The 23,714-nt window shown below is 44.8% G+C and overlaps 1 protein-coding gene across 3 annotated transcripts in view; it reads left to right on the top strand.

The window, feature by feature from the left end:
* LOC115482563 (6-phosphogluconate dehydrogenase, decarboxylating) overlaps positions 1-23,714 on the top strand; it is a 419,310-nt gene that overhangs the window by 130,171 nt on the left and 265,425 nt on the right. For all 3 annotated transcript variants that reach the window (XM_030222452.1, XM_030222450.1, XM_030222451.1), the window contains exon 21: positions 12,939-14,528. In XM_030222452.1, coding sequence (XP_030078312.1) covers positions 12,939-14,387 — 1,449 coding nt within the window. In that variant the 3' untranslated portion in view covers positions 14,388-14,528. Of the gene's footprint in view, positions 1-12,938 lie in introns of those variants that run through there.

Below are 23,714 nucleotides of genomic sequence, written 5' to 3'. Positions count from 1 at the left end.
TGACCCTTTTGAGCTTTGCCAGGATTGATACCCCTGCATGTCTAACCATTTCTTTGCATGGAGTCTGAATTTACATCTATGTGCCTGCCCTACACAGACTGATAGCACGAGATTTGAGATCACTGGATCCTGGCCTGCAAATAGGCTATTGTCTGTCCCAGTTGTAACAGCTAATATGCATAAGACAAAGTTAAGATTCTCAACTGTTTTATTTCAAGGTATATACCTATATATACTGAGATAAGTGGAGGGACATGGAGTGGCGTTTGAGGGCATGCCTAAAAATTAACTGAATAGTACCAATATTCAGACTATCCAGTTACTGTAAATTGTTTTATATTGGTGATTTAAAAAAATATTTTTTTAAATCAATTTTATCATTATTAAAAGATTCACTTGCAAACAGTAACACAGAGAAATTATTATTTGAAACAGATACGAGAAGTAAAATAATCAATCTCTTCCTTAGACCACAAAAAAAAAAAATAGGGGGGAGTGTATTACAGATGAAGAGATCAAAATTAACAAAGAAGAAAAAGAAAATAGTAAATGACCTGGTCTTAATTCCCATTATATCCTTTACTTAATCTATTTCCATCATTCACGCTTTTGGTCTATTTGATAGCTTTTTCAAGTCCAAAAAAGTTTTAAGTTGTTCTGGTTCGAAGAATACATATTTGTTACCCAGAAATCGTATAAGGCATTTGCAAGGATATGCCAGTAAAAATGTTGCTCCCAAAGCCCTAGTCTCTTCTCTAAGAGTTAGAAATTGCTTCCTTCTGTCCTGTGTATTTTTAGTCACATCATGAAAAATCCAAACTCTTTGTCCACAAAATGTTTTTAAAGAGTTCTTGAAGTTATACAGTGGGGGAAATAAGTATTTGATCCCTTGCTGATTTTGTAAGTGTGCCCACTGACAAAGACATGAGCAGCCCATAATTGAAGGGTAGGTTATTGGTAACAGTGAGAGATAGCACATCACAAATTAAATCCGGAAAATCACATTGTGGAAAGTATATGAATTTATTTGCATTCTGCAGAGGGAAATAAGTATTTGATCCCCCACCAACCAGTAAGAGATCTGGCCCCTACAGACCAGGTAGATGCTCCAAATCAACTCGTTACCTGCATGACAGACAGCTGTCGGCAATGGTCACCTGTATGAAAGACACCTGTCCACAGACTCAGTGAATCAGTCAGACTCTAACCTCTACAAAATGGCCAAGAGCAAGGAGCTGTCTAAGGATGTCAGGGACAAGATCATACACCTGCACAAGGCTGGAATGGGCTACAAAACCATCAGTAAGACGCTGGGCGAGAAGGAGACAACTGTTGGTGCCATAGTAAGAAAATGGAAGAAGTACAAAATGACTGTCAATCGACAAAGATCTGGGGCTCCACGCAAAATCTCACCTCGTGGGGTATCCTTGATCATGAGGAAGGTTAGAAATCAGCCTACAACTACAAGGGGGGAACTTGTCAATGATCTCAAGGCAGCTGGGACCACTGTCACCACGAAAACCATTGGTAACACATTACGACATAACGGATTGCAATCCTGCAGTGCCCGCAAGGTCCCCCTGCTCCGGAAGGCACATGTGACGGCCCGTCTGAAGTTTGCCAGTGAACACCTGGATGATGCCGAGAGTGATTGGGAGAAGGTGCTGTGGTCAGATGAGACAAAAATTGAGCTCTTTGGCATGAACTCAACTCGCCGTGTTTGGAGGAAGAGAAATGCTGCCTATGACCCAAAGAACACCGTCCCCACTGTCAAGCATGGAGGTGGAAATGTTATGTTTTGGGGGTGTTTCTCTGCTAAGGGCACAGGACTACTTCACCGCATCAATGGGAGAATGGATGGGGCCATGTACCGTACAATTCTGAGTGACAACCTCCTTCCCTCCGCCAGGGCCTTAAAAATGGGTCGTGGCTGGGTCTTCCAGCACGACAATGACCCAAAACATACAGCCAAGGCAACAAAGGAGTGGCTCAGGAAGAAGCACATTAGGGTCATGGAGTGGCCTAGCCAGTCACCAGACCTTAATCCCATTGAAAACTTATGGAGGGAGCTGAAGCTGCGAGTTGCCAAGCGACAGCCCAGAACTCTTAATGATTTAGAGATGATCTGCAAAGAGGAGTGGACCAAAATTCCTCCTGACATGTGTGCAAACCTCATCATCAACTACAGAAGACGTCTGACCGCTGTGCTTGCCAACAAGGGTTTTGCCACCAAGTATTAGGTCTTGTTTGCCAGAGGGATCAAATACTTATTTCCCTCTGCAGAATGCAAATAAATTCATATACTTTCCACAATGTGATTTTCCGGATTTAATTTGTGATGTGCTATCTCTCACTGTTACCAATAACCTACCCTTCAATTATGGGCTGCTCATGTCTTTGTCAGTGGGCACACTTACAAAATCAGCAAGGGATCAAATACTTATTTCCCCCACTGTAACTTCATAATCTGAATTTAGGTCTTGATCAAACACAAACGAAACTAGTAAAGTCCGTCTTTCATTTACTTCGGTCAATGATTCTTCTAATAGGGCTGATATATCCTGACTTCCTTGTTCTAATACCTGGTTTGCCTGCAAATTCTGTGAATTTGTTGGCTCCACTGATTGTAGAGGTTTAGGTAAATAATATATCTTATTAAATGGAGGAATAGCCGTCGCAGGATATTGCAGGATTTCCATCAAATATGTTTTAAAGAAATCTGTCGAGGTTATACCCATAGCCATAGGAAAATTCAAAATCCTTAAGTTTAATCGCCTGTTATAATTTTCTATTTGCTCTGTTTTCTTGTAGATCACAGTTTTATCTTTTATCATTGTTCCAGTAATAGACTTTAATTGATTAACCTCTAAATTTTGATTCTTAGAATCTTGTTTAATCTTTTCTAATGACTCAGTTAAAGTGTCTATTTTACTCACAAGAAGAGACATATCCGGGGTTGATTTTGTTACCGCTGTTGTTAAATCCTGAATAGCCTTCCAAATAGACTTTAGAGTGACCTCCATGGGAGCTGAGAGCTCTAAGATCACTTCCTCTGCGGTCTGGGGGGGGTGCACTGCCGATCAAGGTCCGGCAGCCGTCAACTCCCGACCCAGCTGGATCCTCTACACCTCGCAGAAAGAACGCAGAGCACGGTGGAGGATTAAGATCCGGCGGTGATAAAGATGTTTCTATCCCTAGGAGAGTCGTCGCTCCTCCTTCGGCTTTCAAGGCAGGGTCAACCGCTGCAATCTGTGGGACACCCGTCGCATAACGATCAATCATCTGCTGGATCGGGGATGAAGTTCTGGCTAGCGGCAGTTGGCCTTTTACCATCCCCTTCCTTTTAGTATGCGGCACCTAGTAGGAAACTTAGGGAGAAAAACGTTAGCAAACGTGGTCAGGTCGCCATCTTGACACACCCCCCTCCTCTAAAAATGCAATTGTGTATTGGTGATTTAAAAAAAAAAAAAAAAAAAGAAACAGATACAAAAACCGGCAAATTGGAACGGAAAAGTATTGCACTTTCAACAAAGCAGGTACAACCACCATCATATATGCAGGCTATCCAGTTCATTTTACCTGGTTATACAGGCTGTATAAATGAATGTCTTAAAATTAACTGGATAATTTATCTGGTTAACTTTAGCATGGCATATTCAGTGGGGCATCTGAATATTCAGTTACTTACCTGTGTGTGTGTGTGTGTGTAGGGGGGGAGGATATTTGATTTAGCTCCCGCCTTTTTCTGTTATAGCTCAAGGCAAGTTACATTCAGATACAGTAGGTAGTTTCCTGTCCCTAAAGGGCTTACAATCTGTTTGTACCCGAGGCAATAGAGGGTTAAGTGACTTACCCAAGGTCAGAGAGCTATACTGGGGTCTGAACTGCACTTCCATGTTTCTCAGCCCTCTGGTCTAAGCATTAGACTATTCCTCTACAGGATATTTTACTGCTGAACTTTTAACTCTTTGGGGTCAATATTCAAAAGCACTTTATGTAGTCATCTGGGGAAGCAGTACCGGCTCCAGTCGAATAAATGTTTAAAAAAAAAAAATTCTTGGGGTTTCAACAGATAATTTAGATGTACAAATCATACATCCCAAATTATCTACAGTGGGGGAAATAAGTATTTGATCCCTTGCTGATTTTGTAAGTTTGCCCACTGACAAAGACATGAGCAGCCCATAATTGAAGGGTAGGTTATTGGTAACAGTGAGAGATAGCACATCACAAATTAAATCCGGAAAATCACATTGTGGAAAGTATATGAATTTATTTGCATTCTGCAGAGGGAAATAAGTATTTGATCCCTCTGGCAAACAAGACCTAATACTTGGTGGCAAAACCCTTGTTGGCAAGCACAGCGGTCATACGTCTTCTGTAGTTGATGATGAGGTTTGCACACATGTCAGGAGGAATTTTGGTCCACTCCTCTTTGCAGATCATCTCTAAATCATTAAGAGTTCTGGGCTGTCGCTTGGCAACTCGCAGCTTCAGCTCCCTCCATAAGTTTTCAATGGGATTAAGGTCTGGTGACTGGCTAGGCCACTCCATGACCCTAATGTGCTTCTTCCTGAGCCACTCCTTTGTTGCCTTGGCTGTATGTTTTGGGTCATTGTCGTGCTGGAAGACCCAGCCACGACCCATTTTTAAGGCCCTGGCGGAGGGAAGGAGGTTGTCACTCAGAATTGTACGGTACATGGCCCCATCCATTCTCCCATTGATGCGGTGAAGTAGTCCTGTGCCCTTAGCAGAGAAACACCCCCAAAACATAACATTTCCGCCTCCATGCTTGACAGTGGGGACGGTGTTCTTTGGGTCATAGGCAGCATTTCTCTTCCTCCAAACACGGTGAGTTGAGTTCATGCCAAAGAGCTCAATTTTTGTCTCATCTGACCACAGCACCTTCTCCCAATCACTCTCGGCATCATCCAGGTGTTCACTGGCAAACTTCAGACGGGCCGTCACATGTGCCTTCCGGAGCAGGGGGACCTTGCGGGCACTGCAGGATTGCAATCCGTTATGTCGTAATGTGTTACCAATGGTTTTCGTGGTGACAGTGGTCCCAGCTGCCTTGAGATCATTGACAAGTTCCCCCCTTGTAGTTGTAGGCTGATTTCTAACCTTCCTCATGATCAAGGATACCCCACGAGGTGAGATTTTGCATGGAGCCCCAGATCTTTGTCGATTGACAGTCATTTTGTACTTCTTCCATTTTCTTACTATGGCACCAACAGTTGTCTCCTTCTCGCCCAGCGTCTTACTGATGGTTTTGTAGCCCATTCCAGCCTTGTGCAGGTGTATGATCTTGTCCCTGACATCCTTAGACAGCTCCTTGCTCTTGGCCATTTTGTAGAGGTTAGAGTCTGACTGATTCACTGAGTCTGTGGACAGGTGTCTTTCATACAGGTGACCATTGCCGACAGCTGTCTGTCATGCAGGTAACGAGTTGATTTTGAGCATCTACCTGGTCTGTAGGGGCCAGATCTCTTACTGGTTGGTGGGGGATCAAATACTTATTTCCCTCTGCAGAATGCAAATAAATTCATATACTTTCCACAATGTGATTTTCCGGATTTAATTTGTGATGTGCTATCTCTCACTGTTACCAATAACCTACCCTTCAATTATGGGCTGCTCATGTCTTTGTCAGTGGGCAAACTTACAAAATCAGCAAGGGATCAAATACTTATTTCCCCCACTGTATCTGGAAAAGGACAGTGCTATTCATCTAAGTGGCAATATTCAGTGACTAAACATATAAATTATACTTTTAGGTGTGCTGTACAAATAGGAGGTATAACTTGTAATGTTGGCCTTAGATTTTCAAAGTTATGCGTGGATATTCAGCAGTTCTGCCTAAACAGATAGCGTTGCTGAATCTCTGTGCACGATTTGGATTGTTTAAATTGGACTTTTGAAATTATATGTTGACCCTAAGGCTGAATATTGATGATTTGGTTTGTAACACACAAATCTAAATGTTGAAGTCTCATGTTTCTTGGTGGTGCAAGTTTACCGAACTACATAAATAATATACATTAAGATATTCAGGCCAGTTTTCCAAAACTGCATGAGTGCATAATTTATCTGGCTAGATTTTGGCATAAATAATCCTCAATTTAGACAGCTAAAACTTAGCTGCTTGCCAAATCAAAAGTAAGACATGGGCCAACAGCTCCCTTGATCTGCCTTCCTACCTGCCAAAGTGAAACACAAGGAAAAATCCCTGTATCCCTCCTTCCACTTGATTCCAAAGTGAAGTGCAAGGCCAGCAAAGCCCCATGATCCCCCGCCCCCAAACCTCCCATTTCCAAAATAAACATGGTTCCAACCGTTCTCTGTATCTACCTGTGCAAATTCAAAGTTAACCCTGGGGCAGAGAGTCACCTTGCTCCTCTAGAAGTCCCCCTGAACCTCCCCAAGCCAAGTTGAGAAAGTGGCACAGATTTGCTTTCTCTTGATTTGGCATCTAGCCACAGTACTTGTTTCACTGTCAGGGTAATGTGGGATGCCAGGCTGGGAAGAAGTGAGTTTTTCATTGTCTTAACTTGATCTGGGCAGTTTTTGTTGGATATGGTAGGGACATTTTCTGTCCCTAGGGTTAAGTTGAAATTGCTTGGGTTTGCAAGAGAAGTGAGAGCTGTTGGCCCTACACATTGATTTGAATCAAGAGAGTTAATTGATGGCTAGCCAGATCTAGGCCAGTTATTGTGGTGCCTAGATTTTGCTGTTCAAATTAGGTGTTTCATGCTGAAAATCTTTTCCCCCATCTGGTCTTGTCCATTTTCTAAGCTCCTAAATTTGTGCCCTTAGCCCTAGCCAATTTCAGAGGTGCCATCCAGGGTAATGACTCCTAAAGTTAATCTCCTAAATCCTTTGAAAACTGAGTCCATTGTGATAAAATACATCATGGGGTTACTTTGTACGAGAGGTAGGACCTCTCTCTCTTTCACTTGGTGAAAGAGTGAAAACCTACCAGTACCAAGTCTTCTGTTGTCTCAGGCACCTTTGTCCCTTAGGCCACATTCTGTTGTTCATTCAGGTTCTTCCCTCCATTTCCCCCCCCCCCCCCAATATATTTCATAGCAAATAGAAGTGTATATTTCATAGCAAACATGGGAGAGTGTGGAGAGTATTAGTCTTTTTTGTGCTCATTTGTACTAAAGCTTAGGTTATAGTGGGATTCTGGTAGGAGAAGGGTATAAGAGGTAGGAGGAGGAGCTAGTTTTAGGCTAGATTGAGATAATCAGGTGATAGGGTTGGGTAAACATAGGGAAAAATTGGAGGAGGTGTGTGTGGTCTGAGATATTGACATTGTCACAGGGTCAGATGAAGAATAGGTGGGTACATAAAGTTAGGTTGTGGCGTTTGGATAAGCCTCCTTGATTAGATGGGTTTTCAGCGATTTTCTGAAGGGTAGGTAGTCTTTGATAGAGCGAATGGGTCTGGGTAGGGCATTCCAGAGTTGACTACCTTTGAAGGAGAAGTTGGAATCATAAGAGAATTTGTACTTGAGTCCTTTGCAGTTGGGGTAGTGCAGGTTGAGGTAATTTTGAGAGGATTTCGAAGTGTTTCTGCTGGGTAGGTCGATCAATTTTATCATGTAGCTCGGGGATTCTCCATGGATAATCCTGTGAATCAATTTATGGACCTTGAAGTTTATTCATTCTCTTATAGGGAGCCAATGAAGCTTTTCACGAAGGGGTGTTGCATTCTCAAATCGTGGTTTACCAAAAATGAGTCTGGCTGCTGTGTTTTGGGCAGTCTGAAGACTTTTCAGGATATGATATTCTCTGTTTTATTCTCCATTCCTTTCCTAATAATTCCTAAGATTCTATTTGCTTTCTTGGCCACTTCTGCACACTAAGCAGAGAATTTCAATGTATCATAAAGGATGACACCTAGATCATTTTTCTGGGTGTTGACTTCTAATGTGGAACCCTCCATCATGTAGCTATAGTTTGGATTGCTCTTCCCTATGTGCATCACTGTGCACTTGCTCACATTAATTTTCATCTGACATGTGGATGCTTTCTCTTTGAGTTTCATAGGTCATCTTTTAATTTCTCACAGTCTTCTTGTGATTTAATAACTTTGTGTCATCAGCAGATTTGATCACCTCGCTCGTTATTCCTGTTTCCAGGACATTTGTAAATATGTTATAAAGCAGCACACCTAGGATACACCCTATTTTCTGTCTTTTAACCAGGTCCCAATCCACAGTAGCACATTGCTTCCTATCCCATGACTTTTTCATTTCATCAGGATTCTCTGCCTTGTTGGCTTTGTCCTGTGCCTGTGTATGTGTTTTAATAATTTTGTTCTTTATAATACTCTGCCATTTTGCCAGCACTGATGTTAGGTTCACCGGTCTGTAATTTCCAGGGTCACTTCTGGAAACATTTTTAAAAATTGACATTATGTGGTCATCCTCCAATCTTCAGTGGCCTTGCCATAATACCTCTTGCTGTTCTCCCTGCCGGCAGATGATAGCTAGGAGTTTTTGACGCTCTTTGATGTCCTCAAGTCTAATCCAGGTCCATAAGTATTGATAGTATTGACCTGTTGACTCCAAGGCTGTACCAGGTGCTGGTAATGCATCAGCCTCGAGAAAGCATCACTCCACCTCAGTTGAACACTTACAGAGGCCATTGAGACAATATATCATCCTAAGCCCCACTAAATGCATGTGAAGAATTGTGCTGCATTGGCATCAACATTAAGGGATATTGATGTGAAGCATCAAGCAACATCATCATCATCATTGTTCCCCAGTGTTAGATCTTGGGGGCTGCTCTACTACCTCCAAAGCATCTCTGCAGAGAAGATTGCTCATCCTCATCAACTTCTGGAGGCATGCAGCATTCTTTAGGTGCTCCGATTACATCAAATGCAATATCAGTATTTGATGAGGAGCTGGAGGAAGACAAATGTTGAATTTTAATCTGGCAATCATTACTGCACTGACTGCATCAACATGAGTACATATGGCGGTTCAGTTCACCTTGGAAATCATGGCGATGGTTGGAGGCATTGCATTCACATCAATATCCTTTGTGTCAGTGCAGTATAATCCTTTGTATGCATCAGATGGGACTTAGGATGATGCCTTGTCTCAATGGGTCTCTATTGATACTTGACTTTGAGACAGAATAATGCTTTCTCAAAGTTGATACAGTGACAGCACTTTGTACAGTTTTGGAGTCCTTACGGGTTGATGCATGAGAGTCTGGCAGCAGCTCTCAATGTCATTTTAAAATAATCATTGGTCAACCTGACCGTGTGTTTTGTCCATTATTTTCTCTTTGTTTATTAGGGTGCAGTGTGTTTGCTGCTCACAGTGCAGCCCAGTTATCCTTGCCCTGTGTGTTGCCTGTTAATTCTCACACTTTGAAGCTTATGATGTGTAGCTAGAAAGGAGAAACATGTGTGACTACGTATGTGTTCATAAAGTAGTTCCTACAAGTTTAAGAGCCACCACTGGAGAGCTTTGTTTCTTTGCGATTCTGAGAGTGAGACAGGTGCTGGTCTGGACCTGAGCATCAGGAAAACCTGATCAGGATTGAAGGTATGCCAGTGTACAGTGACACACTGGTTGTAAAACACTGCACTAGAAGGTCATATGGTTTAAAATAGAAGATGTTTGCTGTCTACTGTGAGGGGGGAAAAGCCTTAACGTCTTATCTCCCACACCAAATTGCTTGAATACTTTCTATGTAGAATTTTAAGAGCCTGGTTTTAGGACTAACTCAAAGTTAACTTCAGTACAATTTCTACTCATCACCATCATGTAGAAGGTTAACCTGTCTCTGTACAGCCTGTAGTTCAATTTTTATGGCGTTTGCTTCTGTTGAAGCCTCCAGTCCTTGGAATGTCATTGCGGTTTTAACCCAACTGGTGAAAAGCTTCTGTTGCATGCCAAAGTGACCACCACCACCAAAAACAGATTTTCCAGATTTTACTGGCTTATCTACCTTATGCAAAATTTTTTTACAGTAGGATGGCTCAGCACACACCTTTTAACTTCCTCCTTAAAATGATTTCCACCGTAACCAGTTAATTATACCAGTTTTCCAGAGGTGAATGTGCCTTTACACAGTTTGGATTCTGCTAGACGTATACCCGCTCCAGTCTATCCCCCTCCCATCTTCCCCTATCCTCTCTTTCTTTCAGTTTCTTGCCTATCCTGTCAATAATTGTAGTTCTTTTCCCACATTTCTCTTTTATTTTGACTTTGTACATCGCTATGATATTATTTTTCCTTTAGCGTTATATCAAATTAAAAAGAACCTGAAACCTGGATTGCAAAACAGCCTTAGCTTTTTACCTGGATTAAAACCCTTAAGAGTCTAGCTTTTTGTTTCTTTGAGCCTAATTAGCCTGGTACTGCCATTGTTAAATGCCCCTATATAATTGGATAGCAATTTGTATTTCTTTCTGTAATATCCAGGCAGGCTTGACTCTGCAAGAGCATTTTTTAAGGCTCACAGAGTCATAACATCTTAACTCCAGAGGGAATCGCTCTTTGGTATGGTGGTGAGCGATATCAGTAAATTTGAGAGACTGAGATAGTAATCCACATATCTTGGCTTAGGAGCGAGGTTCATTACTGTCATGGTATGTGCAAAAATAACCCATTTGGAGACATTACCTACTCAGAGCCATAGTGCCATCAGTGACTCACTTGTGATTGGTATTCACGGAAGACATTTGCAAAGCTGCATCATGAACTTCTGTTGGCAACATTCGTATTCCAGTTTTGTCTGAATGGGATATGAATGTTACACCTCTTCTCTGTCTTGAACGCCGGCGTCCCATCTCCTCCTGCATTTGCTACAAAATTCTGTTGCTAGTCTTCAAATGTCGCTCCCCTTCTGCTCCGGCTTATATTAACAAACTTCTGATCCCCCTATTCCCCCTTCCAAGCCCTTCGCTCTTCCTCTGGCAGTATCATCTGTGTTCTCCCCCAGTCCTTAGGCTCTCACTCTGTCATTAGGCCGTATTCAGTTACCTAGGTCCCTCCCTATGGAACTCATTTCTGCCCTCCCTTAGAAAAAGGTGATCTCATATAGGGAGGAATTTGCTTTAACTTTACAGAAGAATATAAGATGCAAGATGAGATCCCAAATCTTGGGAATCTGGTCTTGGGCCCCTTTAAAAATTTGGAGTCTATGGGGGCCGATATACAGACTGTGGAAGGTAGCTGGGCTGCCTCCCACAGTCGGCGCTAAGGCCGTGTATTCAATGCCAGGCCATTTCTGGTGACTGACATTGAATATCCTGGTGTATTTTGGCCAGTTTCAACTTCAGTTAAGTTGAAACTGGCCCAAAATAGGCCTGCTATTTCAGCGGCCTAACTTAGCTGACAATACGCTGAATATAGGTGGATAGCCGGTTATATCGCTAAGTGCTAACTGGTGATAGGGGATAGCCGGCTGTCTCCCACTGAATATTGCCAGATAACTGGTTAAGTACCATTTAACTGGCCAGGAACCATTCCTGGCCAGTTAAATAGTTTTAAATATTGGCCAGTGTGGTCATAATTTGTTAAAGGAGGAGGAGTGGGATACAGATGTAGGGAAACCATATGGAAAATGACGTCTGGTAAGATGGGGTAGCGTTAGGAGGACATAAGGTTTTTTTTTCCTGGAATTGAAGGTATATAATTGATGCACATATTCTCTGATGCCACATTAACTAATGTGTGCCATGGACATGGACATGCCCATCCCTTTAATTTTTGGAAAAAGAAGTGGTTCCTTGGAGCAGACATCAAGTGAATACTGGTTCTGCCCTAAGATTGATAGATACTACTACTACTAGACGTATGCAGCGCTGTACACTTGAACATGAAGAGACAGTCCCTGCTCGACAGAGCTTACAATCTAATTAGGACAGACAAACAGGACAACAAGAGATAAGGGAATATAAATATGATCAAAAGCTCTCTTGCTCTGGCATCGTTGATACAAAATTAAACGTTCTTTCTCTACCACCCTTTACAGTAATACATTCCCTTTTATTATTAATGGGTTGAGAAATGAATCCTACTACAGTGGAGAAAAGTGTGAAATTATAGACTAGTAGAAGGCTTAAAATCCATAAGTTGAGGGGGAGGAAGAAGGATGCACAACTTTTTTTTTCCAGAATTGTGTGCAAGGCTAGTTTTGAAAGATGTTTAAAGGGTAGTACCAGACTGAAGGCCTTTAGGAAGAGGTTTCCCCAAACAAAAGGTATTTTGCTTTGTATTTAAATAAGACTGTAAAATGTAAGCTAATGTCTGTTGAGTAGGAGGTTTTAGCAACTCCAAAAAAAAGCCTGCATGGGTTTTCTCATAACCCTTGTGCTCCACTTCTCTGCCTTAGTAACACTTTGAATACTTTAACATTGCTCTCTCCTTCTTCTGTCCTTTTCGTATTTGTCCTTTTCTTTAGCTACTCTATAGTGAAATGGATTCTAAAACCTGGTGACGCCAAACTACACAGCATTTACTAACCAGCGTTTAACCTTACTGCATCGGCACGTTCCACACCAGTCCTACTTGTCTCGCACTCTCTCGCATGAAGGGGTTTTGTTGGGAGCACAAGTAGAGAAGGCAAATTGCATCTTTCTTGCATGGTCTTCGTGGCATGTCTGGGTGCTGCTTTCCACCTCTAGCCATTGGATAGCTTCACTTTCATAATGCTTTATTTTTACATTTGGTGGGGTACAAGAAAAATATCAGTTGTTTACATTTATAAAGAATTGAGATCTGAGAGAATAGCCACTTTCAAAGGCTGAGTTTTTCTTCCATTTTTAATAAAAACCCATCTGCTTTTTATGTTGCTTAGCTCATAAGGTTTATTCTTTCTTTTTTTTTGCTTGCATTCTTTTTTAAAAATTTTTTGTTGCATTTTGGTTATTTTGGGGCCATTTTGATTGTTTTCTCTCCAAAGGACGCAGACTCTGATAGCGGCGATGATTCGGAGAAGCGGTCGTGTGAGGAGAGCTGGCGCTTGATCACCTCCCTGAGGGAAAAGTTGCCTCCCAGCAAGGTGCAAACCATAGTCAAGAAGTGTGGTCTCCCCAGCAGTGGCAAGAAGCGAGAGCTTATCAAGGTGTATCAGATTCCCCAGCACCGACGTCTGAGCAGGGACTCCAAATGGGTGACCATCTCTGACCTGAAGATCCAAGCTGTCAAGGAGATTTGCTATGAAGTGGCCCTGAATGACTTCCGCCACACTAGGCAAGAGATTGAAGCCCTAGCCATTGTTAAGATGAAAGAGTTGTGTGCCATGTGTGGGAAAAAGGATCCCAATGAGCGTGATTCTTGGAGAGCTGTGGCCCGGGATGTCTGGGATACCGTGGGGGTTGGTGATGAGAGGATTGAAGATGCTATAGTAATTGGGAAAGGAGGAACAGATGTAGATGACCTCAAAGTGCATGTTGATAAGCTGGAGGACATTCTGCAAGAGGTGAAGAATCAGAATAATATGAAGGATGAAGAGATCCGAGCGCTGAGAGAAAAGATGTTAAAAATGGAAAAGGTGATTCCCCTAATTGGATCTCCTGAAAAGAAAGTACAGCCAAGTGCACTTGCTCAGTTTAAAGGCAGAGAAAATGAGCTTGGTTCAGAGAGTGGCAAGCTTTGGAGTCCTGACAATGAAGACTTTGAAAAAGAAATTCGTGTCTCTAAGTTAATGGGTAATGATCCCTCATTCCGACGGGGGCGACTACACTGGATGAAGCAAGAACAGGTCCGCTTCAAGAACCTTCAACAGCAGGAAATAGCCAAGCAGCTGCGCAGGCAGAACACTCCACACCGTTTCATTCCCCCTGAGAATCGTAAGCCCCGCTTCCCTTTCAAAAGTAACCCAAGCCATAGGAATTCATGGAGTCCTGGCACACACATAATCATCACTGATGAACAAGTGGTAGAGATGAGAATACCCAAGGTAATAAAGCAAGAGGAAAACCAGGAATACAGAGATGAAGCTGAGCCAACTGACTTTCAGCAAGTGTGGAGCTCATGCAGCCAGTCAAATGGTCAGCACTCTAGTAAACAGCAGAAACCACCATCTCAGCGTTGGAGAAGTAATTCTTTAAACCACAGTAACCAGCGAAGCCTGTGCCGTCAGTCATCAGGCTCCTCTGAATCATTGCAGTCTTGTAATGGATGCCAACCCCTCAATCCACAGACCACCCAACAGAGACGCCATGGTAACCAGCAGCACCAGTCTTATGTGAGCTATAACCAGGATAGGTACACTGAGAATGGTGTTGCTAACTTCCCTTGCAAGCAGTTTGACCGACCGTACCAGTACAATCAATTTATGAAGCCGCCACGCATGAGACGTCAGCACTCCGCACCAAACTTAAAAGCTGGACTAGAAACTACAGTTTGAACTTCTTCACTGGACAAAGCTCAAGTTTTTTTTAGTTTTAACCTCTTCTCTAGCAATACAGAACAATAGCAAGATCCATTATGAGGATTGACCTTCAATTACAGTGGCTGACTGAATAAAAATAATATGTTTGCTGTGTTAGTCCACTTGGCTATATAACCTTTATTTCTACTGTTGACTAGTTGAAACGTTTGTTCTGTTTTTGTCTGCTTTGTGCTTGAGTTGGCTGGTGATCAAAGCCCAGTAAGACTTTGTTTCACATCTGTTTTTCTTTTAAATACATTGTAGGCTGGAAAGATATGAAATCTCACCTATAGAGACCCCTAAACCCTTCCAGTCTAGAGAAGTTTTGTTCTGATTTTTTCAAAGGTGGGAATGGCAGAGTAGAGTATATTAAAACATGTCTTCTGGGGTACAGATTAGAAGCATGGAGAGAGAGAGAAGCCTATCTGCTTTCCTGGCACATTGGCTGTTTTTGCTTCCTGATCAAACCAGAGTTTGTTCAAAGCTTTCACTGCCGATAGTGTCTTTTCACAGAGTAGATTATGTCCCCGGGCAGGATGGCTACTTTCTAGCCTTCCTCTTTTTCTCTTTTTTTACACTCTGTTTTCCTCCTTTTTCTCCCTTTCACTTAAAGCTGTTCTTTGGCTGTTCATTTAATTCTCTCTGTTTTAACTTTCTGTCCAAATCCATTTCCATATGAAACTGTTTTGGAACAATTTTCAGCACTAAATGGATGTTATCCATTTAATTCCCCAGGCCTAATCTAAATGGATAGTGCTGAGTCACAGTTTACCTTTGTATTTGACTTTGAAGTGGGTAGTGTAGCTGGGGCTGGTGCCAGCACTTTAAGAACTTAATAGCCATACTGGGTCAGACCAATGGTTCACCTAGCCCAGTATCCTGTTTCCAGCATTGGTTTCCTCTATGTCTGTCTCAAAAGCAGACTGTGGACTTTTCTTCCAGGAACTTGTCCAATTTTTTTTTAAACCCAGATATGCTAACCATTGTAACCACATTCTCCAGCAACGAGTTCTAGAGCTTAACTATTCGTTGAGTGAAAAAATATTTCCTCCTGTTTATTTTAAAAGTATTACCTTCTAACTTCATTGAGTGTCCCCCAGTTTTGTACTTTTTGAAAGAGTAAAAAATCGATTCACTTTTACCCGTTCTACACCACTCAGGATTTTGTAGACCTCTGTTGTATTCCCCCTCTACCGTCTCTTTTCCAAGCTGAAGCGCCCTAACCTCTTAAGCTTTTCCTCATATGAGAGGAGTTTATCCCTTTTATCATTTTGGTCACCTTTCTTTGAACGTTTTCTATTTCCACTGTATCTGTGGTGACCAGAACTGCACGCAATACTCAAGGTGAGGTCTTACCATGGAGTGATACAGAAGCATTATACTGCTATTTGTCTTATTTTCTATCCCTTTCCTAATAATTCCTAGCATCCTGTTTGCCTTTTTGGCCGCTGCCACACATTGGGCAGAAGATTTCAGCGTATTGTGTATGATGACACCTAGATCTTTTTCTTGGGTGCCGACTCCTAAGGTGGACCCTAGCATCAAGTAATTATGATTCAGATTATTCTTCCTAGTGTTCATCACTTTGGATTTCTCCACATTAAATTTCATCTGCCATTTGGATGCCCAGTCTTCCAATTTCCTAAGGTCTTCCTGCAATTTTTCACAGTCTGCATGTATTTTAACAACTTTGAATATTTTATGTCATCTGCAAATTTAATCACCTCACTTGTCATTCTGATTTCCAGATTATATATAAACATGTTAAATAACAAAGGGTCTCGGTACAGATCCCTGTAGCACTCCACTATTTACCCTCCTTCACTGAGAAAAAATGGCCATTTAACACTACCCTCTGTTTTCTATCCATTAGCAAGTTCCTAATCCACAACAGAGCATTGCCTTCTATCCCATGGCTTTTTCATTTTCTCAGGGGTCTGTCATGAGGGACTGTGTCAAAAGCTTTCTGAAAATCTAGGTACACTACATCAACTGACTCACTTTTATCCACATGTTTATACATGCCTTAAAAAAAAATGAATCTATTTACAGTCTAGAAACCCTGAGGGAGAGAGAAATCCTATGGAAATCTAATAAAGAAATCAATCCCATAAGATTTTTTTTTTTACTGTAACTAGATAGATCTCAGAGGTCATCTGACACTACAAAACAAAATATATGTAGAGGGAAATAGGAGAATTCAGTATAGGCTGTATCCAACAGCTGAGTTCAGTATCAGTGAGAATGCAGCTACTTTTGACACACTTGAATGCATCATCAGAACACCTTAACATCCCCCTCAAAATTATTTATTTAATGTCTTTGTCTCATATCTTTGTTTACATTTTTTATATATAAAATTTATTCTCCGAGGACAAGCAGGCTGCTTGTTCTCACGTGTAGGTCGACGTCTGTGTCGGCCCGGGAATCGGACGGCATTTTGCAAGCAAAATATAAAAATGTTTTCTCAGAGTCTTCTGGCGTGCGTGCGTAGACTGATTTCCCGTCTGCGCGAGCGTGCCTCTCCGTTTTCTTTTCTCCGCGTTGAGGTGTGGTAGAGTTTTTTTTTTTCTGCGCTCCTCTCAGGCCCAGAAAGAGTCTTTGTCTGTTTCATTGCTTTTTTTGCCTTATTTTTCTTTGAATAATTTCCTTAGTTTTTCAATGTGGCTGGGTTGTTCCCTTCTTTTGTGCCCTTTTTTCTTTTTACAGGCACAATCGCGTCTTGATTTTGCCGAAGCCGTTTTTCCTTTCATGTCATCGAAGACACCCAGCGACTTCAAACGTTATGCTTGGTGCATCCGGACCATCTCAGGTACCGATACCCACACCTGGTGTATCCAGTTCCTTAGGCCCGACCATAGCCCAGCCGCTTGTAGTCTGTGTCTTCGTATGGAGAAACGGACCCAAGCATCTCGAGAATCCCAACGAGAAAAGCTTTTGGGGGCTCGGTCTGGTCCTTCGACATCAGCATCGAGGTCAGCGGCGTCGGCATCCACTTCGAGGGAAGCATCGACGTCGGGAGCAGACGTAATGGCTGCTGAAAGACCTATTCGTGCTGGGAGCAGTGAGGTATCGAGTGGGTCTCCACCTGCCTCGAGGCCTCCTGTTATGCAGGCTCCCCGGGACCGACCTTTGTCGGACTCAGACCCAAGGAAGCGTGAGGATTCCACGTCGTCCTCATCGGTACCGAGGAGTCTCGATGACTGGCGTCGAGCGAAGGCGAAGAAGCACTGTCATCATTCTCCTTTGACACACGGTGCTGTGGCTCCGGGGCGTCGAGGGAATCGGCACCCGAGAAGTGTCGGCGCCGAGAGGATCGCTCCCCCTCTATTCAGGAGGTGCCGATGCGTCAGTCTTCTGGCAGCCCGGTACCTGCTCCCGAGCCTTGACAGATTCTGCCACCGGCTCCTGCACCGACCCCGCAGCCTTGCTTCCAGAGCTTCTGGAAGGATTGCTGCATCAGTCTGCTTTGGTGTCAGCGGTGCTTGCACCTTCCGTACCATCTGCTGCAGCAGCATCTGGCCCTTCGCCTGTGGTGAGGTCCCTGACCTCGGTGCCGCCTGCGGCATCGGTGTCGACTACCACCCAGGTTGACTCCCCTTCGACGTCGGTGGAGGAAGCTTCACCGGAGTCTAGGCGGGTGTTGACTTCTCGTCACCGCCATCGAGGACGTCGTTCCTCGGCGTTGAGGCAGGCTCGGTTTCGGACTGCTCTGAGGAATGTCTTGTCTGATACTGAAGATCCCCCCTTTCACTGACCTTATTCAACCTAATGATGATACCCTTGGCCAAACTACTATCAAATAAAAACCTCAACCCATACATATACGCTGATGATGTAATGATTTACATCCCATTTCAACAAGACTTAAAGGAAATTTCAAATGACATCAACCAAAGTCTCCATATCATGCATTCATGGGCAGATGCATTCCAGCTGAAACTAAACGCAGAAAAAACCCAATGCCTAATTCTTACCTCTCAACACAACACGGACAAATTCACCACCAACACACCAAAGCTGAACCTACCAATTTCGGACACCCTAAAAATTCTTGGAGTTACCATTGATCGGCACCTAACATTAGAAAGTCACACGAAAAACACAACCAAAAAGATGTTCCACTCAATGTGGAAATTAAAAAGAATAAGACCATTCTTCCCAAGGACCGTCTTCCGTAACTTGGTTCAATCGTTGGTACTCAGTCATCTAGACTATTGTAATGCACTTTACGCTGGCTGCAAAGAGCAAATACTCAAAAAAACTCCAGACAGCCCAGAACACTGCAGCCAGACTCATATTCGGAAAATCAAAATATGAAAGTGCTAAACCACTATGAGAGAAGCTACACTGGCTCCCACTCAAAGAACGTATCACGTTCAAGGTGTGCTGTTACTTCAGCTCGTAGGGTCAGTGAGCTTCAAGCCTTGGTAATGCATGCACCTTATATCAAATTTCATCACAACAGAGTAGTCCTCCGCACGCACCTTAAGTTCCTTCCAAAGGTGGTGTCGGAGTTCCATCTTAACCAGTCAATTGTCTTGCCAACTTTCTTTCCCTGTCCTCATACCTGCCCTGGCGAAAGCAGTTTGCACACCTTGGACTGCAAGAGAGTATTGGCTTTTTACGTGGAGCGGACAAAGCCCTTTAGACAGTCCACCCAGTTGTTTGTTTCTTTTGATCCCAACAGGAAGGGATTCACCATCAGAAAATGCACAATTTCAAACTGGCTAACAGATTGCATTTCCTTCACTTACGCCCAAGCTGGGCTGACTCTGGAGGGCCATGTCATGGCTCACAATGTTAGAGCCATGGCTGCGTCAGTGGCTCACTTAAAGTCAGCCTCCATTGAAGAGATTTGCAAGACTGCAATGTGGTCATCAGTCCACACATTCACATCTCACTACTGCCTCCAGCAGGATACCCAACGCAACACTCAGTTTGGGCAGTCAGTGCTGCAGAATCTGTTCGGGGTTTAGAATCCAACTCCACCCCCATAGACCCATTTTTGTTCTGTTCCAGGCTGCACTCTCAGTTAGTGGTTTATGGTTTCGGGTCAATCTATGTTATGTCCTTGCTGTTGCGAGGTCCAATTGACCAGTGTTCATTGTTTTGAGTGAGCGTGGTTGCTAGGGATACCCCACATGTGAGAACAAGCAACCTGCTTGTCCTCGGAGAAAGCGAAGATACATACCTGCAGCAGGTATTCTCCGAGGACAGCAGGCTGATTGTTCTAACAAACCCGCTCACCTCCCCTTTGCAGTTGTTACTAGTTTGTTATGCTTTTTGATTTAACTGAGAGGCACGCTAGCGCACCGGGCGGGAAATCAGTCCGCGCGCTGCACGTGCGCCAGAAGACTCTGGCAAAACATTTTTATATTTTACTTGCAAAATGCTGTCCGATTCCTGGGCCAACACGGACATCGACCCACATGTGAGAATAATCAGCCTGCTGTCCTCAGAGAATATCTGCTTGTAATCCTCCGGCTCTGGGTGTTGCAGGTCCCCCCCCCCCCCCATCTTCTCTCCCCTCCCTTGGCTTAGAGGGTGCTTTTTATAGGGTGCCCAATAATTCCTCCCACCTCTCTTTAGGCCTCTTCCCCTGCTTCCAGAAAGGTCCGCACCCAGAACTCTCTCCACCTTTCCAGCTTCCACTCAGAGAGTTCCCCCCAGTGGCCTCCCCAGGGAAGTACAGGTCTTATGCCACGAGCACCCCCTAGCCGTTCCTTCTGGTCACTACCATGGACTCTACTCTTTGGCTCCCTCTTGTGGCCAGATCCGGGCATTTTCAGGTCCCTGTAGGCGAGCGCCATCTGGCGGCCTCCTCATGTAAGGGCAGACACTGTGTTTATCACATACCCCCACCCTTAAGATATTGCTGCTCCCTCAAATCTCTTCTTTGAGGAGCAGCAATTCCGGACTCCCCTAACTCATCTCGGGGTCAGGTTCCTTCTCTCCCCTATCACTTAGGAGGGATTCTCAAGAAGGCTTTGTACCCAGTGGTCCGCCTTACCACAAAGGCTCTGCTTGGCTCTAGGGGACCTTCCTCTGTAACCCCTAGAAACTCAAAAATCCCTAATCCTTTCTTTCTACGCCTTCCTAGGCCTCGGCGTCTAATCTCTTCCCCTACTTTCCTAGCCCATGGGTACACCCCCTTCTTCACTCTTGGTTTTGGGTGTACTTTCCTCAGGCCTAGTGCCCTTAGCACTTCAGGGAAACTTCTAATCCAACCCCTCTCCTTTCTACAACCCTGGGCTGTACTTCGCCTACTAGGCCCGGACTGACCTTTGTGGATTTGTGTAGGGTTCCAAGTCTCCTTTTCCCTGAGACTTTTAAGTGTTTCCTATTCCTCCCTTTTGGACTAGGATAACCACTTTTAGCACAAGACTCCCCCCAGCCTCTGGGTGATCTAGCCTCTCCCTGGCATCCTTCCTGAGCCGGGGTCCCCTGCTTAGGAGCTCTTTCCGCCCCCGACTCTACTGTGCGGTATCTGGGCCCTAGGATCAACCCTTTCTTCTGGGGCCTGAGCCTTTCCTTCCCCTGGGCAGCCTCTTCCCTTTTCTGCTGGCCCTTCTGAGGTTTCTCACACTACTTAGACTTTACACCACCCCTCCGTGTGGGTTTAACAGGGCCCTTCGGACTCTCCCTATCCTGACCCCTACTCATGGACAGGAGTTTACTTAATTTAACACCTCCTGGGTCATTCTGACTCTCCCTATCCTGACCCTTACTCATGGACAGGAGTTGACTTAATTTAACACCTCCTGGGTCATTCTGACTCTCCCTATCCTGACCCTTACTCATGGGTAGGAGTTGACTTAATTTAACACCTCCTGGGTCATTCTGACTCTCCCTATCCTGACCCTTACTCATGGGTAGGAGTTGACTGACCCCTCGTGGTCGCTCCTTCTCCTTGAGCTTTTCCTGTAGGGCTACAATGCAGGAGTGGGCTTCCTGAAGCTCTCTTAACCTCCCTTGCCCATCCTGGAAGAGCACATCAACCGCTAGGGTCAGCACTCCACTTCTCTTCCATGGCCTCCCTGCATCTTTCTGCCCTCTCTGTGGCCACGTTGGCTTGCTGTCTCTCTACAGCCCACTCAGCTTGGGTCTGCTGCAAGGCCACCGTTACCTCTGCCACAGCTCTACCATACCCCTGCTGTACTTCCCTCAGCTGACTTTCCTGCTGGCCCTTTAATTCTCTTAACCACCCCTTCACCTGGGTCAAACTTCCCCTCAGCTCTCTTATAGCTGAGTGCTGTAGTTTACCCATTTCCTTAATATTTTCCCTCAGGGCCTCATGCTCTTTATGCCACTCCTGGCGAGCATTCTGGAACTCAGCTTTAATTAGGGATACCCTCTGCTCCTGGTCCAGTTGCAACTTGTCTGTGAGGTCCCTGTGGATGGACAGCAGCTTTGCTAGTTGGGTCTCCTTTAAGGTTTGGGTCTCTTTCAGGGTAGCTGTAAGATGAGCTACTTCTGCTTCCTTTTCCTCCCTTAGCCTAACTTCTGTGCACAGCTCAGCCCTAACCGTGGCTAGCAGTGCCTCACAGCCTTCCTTCTGCCTAAGGGACTCTGCCCGTTTGGCCTCTAAGGCATGCCTTGAAGCAGCCATCTCTTCCTTACAAGCTGACTCGAATAGGACCCATTTCTGTTCATTCTTCCTCAGACTATTCTCCATCACCTTCTGGGACGCCTCCTGCTGCTGCTGTATATGGCCCACTAAAGTTACCATCAGTCCTTTGTTTAGTTCCAGGACCTCCCTCAGACTATGCTCCGGGTGCCTATAGACTTCTCCCGGTTTACCTAGGGCCTGTAATTCCCCTTCTATCTGCCAGACACTCTCTGTAAGGAATTTTAACAGCGGGTTCTCATTCTTTCCCTGGGCCTCCCAGTATTTCTTCCTTGGGGCAACTCTCTCTGGTTTCCCCACCCCATGGAAATATTGCCCGGTCCTCACCGTAGCATGGGCAGCCTACTTTATCTTCAGCTGTCTCACCCCCTGCTCACCATGTACATTAACTTCCCCTCCACAATCAGGCCTACGCTTTATCCTGTCTTCTGGGAAGTTCTCCCCTGGGCCTACACCCCCTTTCCCTTTCCTAGAGGGTTCACCCTTCTTACCAGGACCTTCACTATCCTGCAACTGGGGCTTTCCGTCCTTGTCCAGGCACCTATCCTCCCTCTTGGCACTTTTCAGGTTTGTGGCCTCCCCTCTCCCTGAGACATTGGGTGCTTTCCCTGCAGCGGGTTCCTCCCTCCCCTCTTCCCTGCAGACACCTCTTTCCCCTTGGGTTCCCGGCCTACCCATGCAGTCTGCCCCCGAGGAATGGGTCACCTCCCGACTCCCATGGCCTTTGGGCTTCCCCTTGCCTGCCATGTCACTTAACCCCAACCAACTGACTGTAGGATTCCCTATCTCCTCCCAGTCTCCCAGTTCATCCTCTGAACTGCATACCGCCAGACACCACTCTCCAACATGGCCCATTTCCCCACATTGGTAACACTCTGGTTCAATCACTTCTCTTCTCCTTGGGGTCCTGTCTTCCCCAGACACCCCTTCAGGCTTAAACATTGTCCCAACAGTCTCTAAACACAGTCCCCCTCCAAGTCCCAGAACCTGGATCATGGTGTCCAACTTTGCCATGTCCATTCCTTCTGCTGGCGACTTGGGCTCCGGCTCCTCCGGACTTCTCTCTCCGGTCTGAAACGTCTCCGCCTTCCCATGGCTATGACGTCCTCCTCGACTGTCTGTTGGGATGCAGCCTGTAATACAAGAGAAGAATCCAAGTGTGAACTGTCTGTTTCCCTGGTCCTACACTTGCTCTACTTCTTAAACTCGTACCAGAATCTCCACAAGAACAAGCCTTTCTATCATTTCCAAGAACTGCTCTTCTCAGCTTACTGGATCCTCCCTCGCCACCCCCCCTAGGTACCCTTTACCTGGGTAGGCGAGTAATGCGCCTTTGTCAGCGTTGGCCCCCTCGACGGGCTTCAGGAACCTCCCGGACACCACCTCCACACTCTGGCCACTCGTCTAGTCTCTGGACTCTGGAACGCCTCCGGAACTCGACCGCTCCCACTATCCCCACACAAGAGACCTCATGGAACTCCGCCGACTCGCCTCTGGAACTTGACTGCTCCCACTATCCCCACACAGGAGACCTCCTCTGGAGACTGACGCCTTTTCCACTCAGCTTCACTTTGAGTTCTCTGGTCCCCCAGAACCAGCCTGTAGTCAGTGGGCCTCTCTGCACACTTCCCTGGGGATATAATTATCGCCTGGGTCCAACCAACCCTCTGCTC

This window comes from Microcaecilia unicolor, chromosome 13, assembly GCF_901765095.1.
Source record: "Microcaecilia unicolor chromosome 13, aMicUni1.1, whole genome shotgun sequence".
NCBI classification, from domain to species: Eukaryota; Metazoa; Chordata; class Amphibia; order Gymnophiona; family Siphonopidae; genus Microcaecilia; species Microcaecilia unicolor.
Note: the sequence above shows the minus strand (reverse complement) of the source record. Positions and strands in the feature narration are given on the sequence as shown.